The 4,913-nt window shown below is 39.3% G+C and overlaps 1 protein-coding gene across 3 annotated transcripts in view; it reads left to right on the top strand.

Annotated features, from left to right (window-relative positions):
- The window catches only part of chst10 (carbohydrate sulfotransferase 10), a 56,112-nt gene that overhangs the window by 22,701 nt on the left and 28,498 nt on the right, over positions 1–4,913 (top strand). For 2 of the 3 annotated variants that reach the window (XM_016443577.1, XM_016443576.1), the window contains exon 2: positions 2,354–2,481. The exons of the other annotated variant lie outside the window; for it this stretch is intronic. In XM_016443577.1, coding sequence (XP_016299063.1) covers positions 2,379–2,481 — 103 coding nt within the window. In that variant the 5' untranslated portion in view covers positions 2,354–2,378. The remainder of the gene's footprint in view (positions 1–2,353; positions 2,482–4,913) is intronic. 3 annotated transcript variants of the gene reach the window in all.

The following is a 4,913-nucleotide window of genomic DNA, read 5'->3' as shown; positions in this document are numbered from 1 at the left end:
ACAAATGTCAGGGCATGTCAAAACTTTTCCAGGCCCCAAAACACCCTCGGACCCCAGAGGGTTAACTTGATTTGGGATTCTTATCCTATCTTACAAAATCATATCTTACATAATCATATCTCTAGTTAGGAAATCTTAAATTGCATCATCAATTTCAACAATCCACTTTCAGGTCCGTTACCAAGCAACCAACACTGCAGGAGCTGCTGATGAGATAAACAATGGATAAACAAAACCGGCGAGCTTTTAATTTCAGTGCCGCTAAAATTTAAACTTTGATAAGTTCTGTAGAAAAGGCAAAGCCGATTCTATTTGGTAAGTTTTCACCTTCGCTCACTCACGAAGACAAAGACATGGAGTGGGAAAGAGTTGCCGAAAATGTATCTGCGGTGTCCGGCATTAACTGTACAGCTGGACATTGTTGGACAGAGGAATTGTAAGTGGTTTTTCCTTTGGCTTTCAAATAATTTTGAAGTTAAGACAGCTGTGGGTTTGCCGTAAAGTTAAGACAGTTTTTAGGATTTTTTTGTCAAGTTAGGAGGTTTCTGTAATAATCAAACAGATAAGATAAGATTTTAAAGTTAGAATCTTTCTGTAATACGCTCCCTGGAGTAGGTGCAGAAGGTCCTTAGCCTGGAGCACGCAAGCAAATGCACCATAAAGTGAAGGTTTAACCTTAAAAACTGGAGCTTAACCTTGTTGCAGATGTCTTTGACTTCTGCCTTTCTGGTCTAGCAACTTAGAACTTGGTCAATCTGCTTTGTCTCTCTAGGATAGAGACTCAGGATGTGCTGCATCTGTTGTTGTCTCGCTGGACAAAGACTAAACATTCAATATTTCTTTCCTCACAGGCTGGAGGCTCAGAACATGGTTGTATCTGTTGCTGCCTCAAAACTGGAGCCTTGGAGCGTGGTCTGTTGACGTTTGTATCTCCCACCACGCAGGCCGGAGACTCATAACGCTGTATCTGCTATTGTCTCTCTTTTGCAGGACTCAGACTTAGTACAAATGTGTCTTTTGGAAGGGTACACCTTCCAGTGTAGCCCATCCTTCTTTCCTCCTGTGGAATTTATTTGCATAGTCCAAAACACAAAGTTAGAAAAGTGTCACTACATTTTTACATATGAATTATTCACTTACCAAACCACAACCTGAATACCTTTGGCAACATTACGAACGCATTAAGGGCCACATCTGCACATTCCAGGCTGCATTAATTAGGACAACCAGAACCGGGAACACTTCCCATAACACCCAATGTACTTGCTACATCGTTAGAAGAATGGCATCTACTCTAATATTAGTCAGTTTCTTTCTTATTCCGAGGTCACCGTAGCCACCAGATCCAGTCTGTATCTAGATCAGATGGTCACTGCAGTCACCCGGATCCAGTACATATCCAGCCCAGATGGTGGATCAGCACCTAGAGATGACCTCTACAGCCCTGAATGTCAGCGGAGACCAGGACAACTAGATGACCCCCTGAGACAGATCCCTAGTGAAGACCTTGTCTCCTAGACGGTCACCGGGACAAGACCAAAGGAACCAGATGAGTCCTCTGCACAATGTGACTTTGCTGCAGCCTGGAATTGAACTTCTGGTTTAATCTGGCCAGAGGAGAACTGGCCCCCCGACTGAGCCTGGTTTCTCCCAAGGTTTTTTCTCCATTCTGTCTCTGATGGAGTTTTGGTTCCTTGCCGCTGTTGCCTCTGGCTTGCTTAGTTGGGGACGCTTAATATCCAGCGATATCGTCGACTTGATTGTACAGATACTATTTAAACTGAACTGAGCTGGATGATGATATCACTGAATTCAGTGATGAACTGCATTTAACTGAAAATTGAGTGTTCACTATTGTCATTTTGCATTATTGACACACTATTTTCCTATTTAATACTGTAAAGTTGCTTTGACACAATCGGTATTGTTAAAAGCGCTATATAAATAGAAGTGACTTGACTTGTTTTTCTCCAGAAAAAATATTATCAAAATCAAAACTTTGAGCTGGGGAGCTCTGGTTGAGTTGACACGGAATGACCCTACTGAAAGTTAATGACGTGAAGTTTTGCACTTCTTTATTTCTCATGGCCAGGTGCAGCTTAAACCATTTGGGTAGTTAACTTTTGGGAGTAGGTTTGCTGAGACTCAAAATCAGGGGTTGATTTCCTGTATTGTCTTTAGATGTTTTGATTAAGTGGTCACTTCTGAGGCTGTGTAAGGTAAACCCCTTTAAGGACTGCCCACTGAATGCCTATAAAATACAATGTATCACTTATGTCTTAATTAGACTTTTGATGAATTAGTAACAGAAAATAACCCATTCTATATGTTTTTTTGTTTTTTTTGTTTGTAGGATTTAACAGCCTGTTCGTGTGCGAATGATGCGCCGCCATTGGTTGCTGGTTGGTGCTTGTGGCTGGGTGTTACTTATCCTTATGTTTGTCAGCAAGTTCATCAACTTCAGCTTCAGAATACCAAGTGGTATGTGTTTATTACATTAGGTCAGAGTTTCTATATAGAGATATTGGTTTAAAGGTGGGGTAAGCAATTTTTCAAAAACACTTTAGAAAACTGATTCGGGCCGACTAGCAAAACAAACTTGTAGCCAATCAGCAGTAAGGGGCGTGTCTACTCATGATGTGGAGGAGAGAGCATTCAGTGCACAGCACAGGACGGACATTAGCGAGCCGAGCGACAGAAAGATAGAGATGGTGGATAAAAAACAAAAGAGGAAAACGTCTGCGGAACAAAATAAGGCTTAAGGCAATAAGGCAAGAAGTAGGACCCGTGTAAATATCGGATCAGCTTTCCAGCGCTGGAGAGAACTCAAGGAGTGGAGGGCCTGTGATCGGATGCCGAGGTTGCTTTGTTTCTTCTCTATAGGCGAGTAACACGATGTCTGCGCCGCAACAGCTAAAGTCTGTCTAGTACACTGGACACGACAAAGCGACCGTTGAAAATCATTTGAAATTTGTGTCAATACGTCATGAATAGAACGCAGCAGCAGTTTTCTGTCGGGGATTTGTCGTGTCGTGCCGCACCGCATCCAGTGTAGACCATAGATATGTATATATATCTATTGTGTAGACAGCATCACTGATTATGTGTTCTATAGTATTTTGTTGCACCGTGCCACTCGCGTCCGGTGTGCACGGTGTAACATTGGTGTTGCTTTGTTTCACAGAACTAATAGTTGCCTGGGTTGCATACGTATGTGTGAGGCGGAGCTATCAAAGTAGGGGCGAGACCCTTTTGGGGTAGGGGCGTGTTTGTTTTGGTGATTTCAGATGTCAACATTGGCTACCAGAAATCGCTTACCCCACCTTTAAAGTGTTTAGAGATTTAAAGTATTTTTGCAATGCAGCGAAATTTGAAAACTTTTTGAAAAAACTTTTTTTTTTTTGACTAGTCACATCCTGTGCATGTTTTTCAATTTTGCCAGTTTAAGCATTCAGTCTGTTTTTATAGAGGTCAAAAAGCATAGGCACGGAAAACACAAAATACTAGTGAAAAAAATGTATTGAGATTCGACAACCTCTCTGATTGGTGGATCTCACATTGTGTCCCTGCTATTTGTAATACACACAGATGCCTCTTTAGTATGGAATTACCTTTGTGCCAATTAAAATGAATGTAATTTTTCAAGAAACTAGAAAATTATGAAAATGAATTGAAACTGAATAAAATGTCTTTGAAACTGAAAAAAAATTAAATGCAGGCAAAATCTTTGACTTCGTTTTTAATACACTGCATGTTTTGCAACTGTTTTCTCTTCTTTCATTAGCTGATCTGTACTTACAAATGCGCTTCCAGAGTTTTCATTTATGCTTCTAAAGTTTTCGTTTACGCTTCTGAAGTTTTAATTTACGCTTCTGAAGTTTTCGTTCGCCATTCTGGCACAAATCTCTCGTGGGGGTGGGGCTAGCAGCGGTGTGTTCTCATTGGCTACTGAGTTTGTGATTGACAGCTTCTTGACCTGGAAGTGAAGGCGTCAGTGTTGCCTTGCCAGTGTGGATGTGAGCGTCTGTTAGCGGCTTCCAATTTAATTTTAGTGATATAAAGTTAGGAGTTTTGTTTTTGAATTCAATCTGTATTTATCTGTTACTACTACTTTCAACATAAGCTTTTAGGAGCGCGAGAGATCAAACGCAAGAGAAAAAGAAGGTCATATTGAGGTTTAATTATTAAAGTACTGTATATAATACTGGACATATTGTATAATGTCCAATGTTCTCGTAGGATATTTGTTTATTGCTCATGATTCTTTTGCATTATAGGGTCTAATTAGGTTGAGCTGTTACATTTGAAATACTATCATATATGTGTGATATATTCAGACGTCAAGAAAGGCTCTCTCCAACCAGGCAATCGAGCTCATTTTATTACATATTCCACAAAGAATGTTCTTGCTGCCAACTGTTTTTATCATGCTGATAATTTTGTTTAGTTATTTTATTTAGTTAACATTATCATCTAACATTTAAAATTGGAAATACATTTTAACAATCATCAACTCTTTCAAGTGTGACTTTAATAAACCAGTTGAATGAATTGTAAATGAAAATATTAATTAATTCAAATAAATGCACATTCTTTATTGCCACTATAGCATATACACAAGTATCAAAGTGAAAGTCTTAGATGCAATTATGTTGTGACAGGAAAGACCAGAATCCACGAAACACTAACTGCATAGTATACATGCAATGCACAGTATTCTCATCATTTACATTACTACACAAAATGCACAAGAACATAATATACAGAATATGTTTACAATTCATTATATGTTTTAAACACTGCAATTATCCTTTCAACAGTTCCTGTTAGAGTATAAGTTACAAAACAGTGAATGAGTATGTTATGTAATGGAGTGCAATATAAGTCTTTACAGGAATATTCCACCCCAAAAA

Source organism: Sinocyclocheilus anshuiensis, unplaced genomic scaffold (genome assembly GCF_001515605.1).
Source record: "Sinocyclocheilus anshuiensis isolate Anshui unplaced genomic scaffold, SAMN03320099.WGS_v1.1 scaffold1759, whole genome shotgun sequence".
NCBI classification, from domain to species: Eukaryota; Metazoa; Chordata; class Actinopteri; order Cypriniformes; family Cyprinidae; genus Sinocyclocheilus; species Sinocyclocheilus anshuiensis.
Note: the sequence above shows the minus strand (reverse complement) of the source record. Positions and strands in the feature narration are given on the sequence as shown.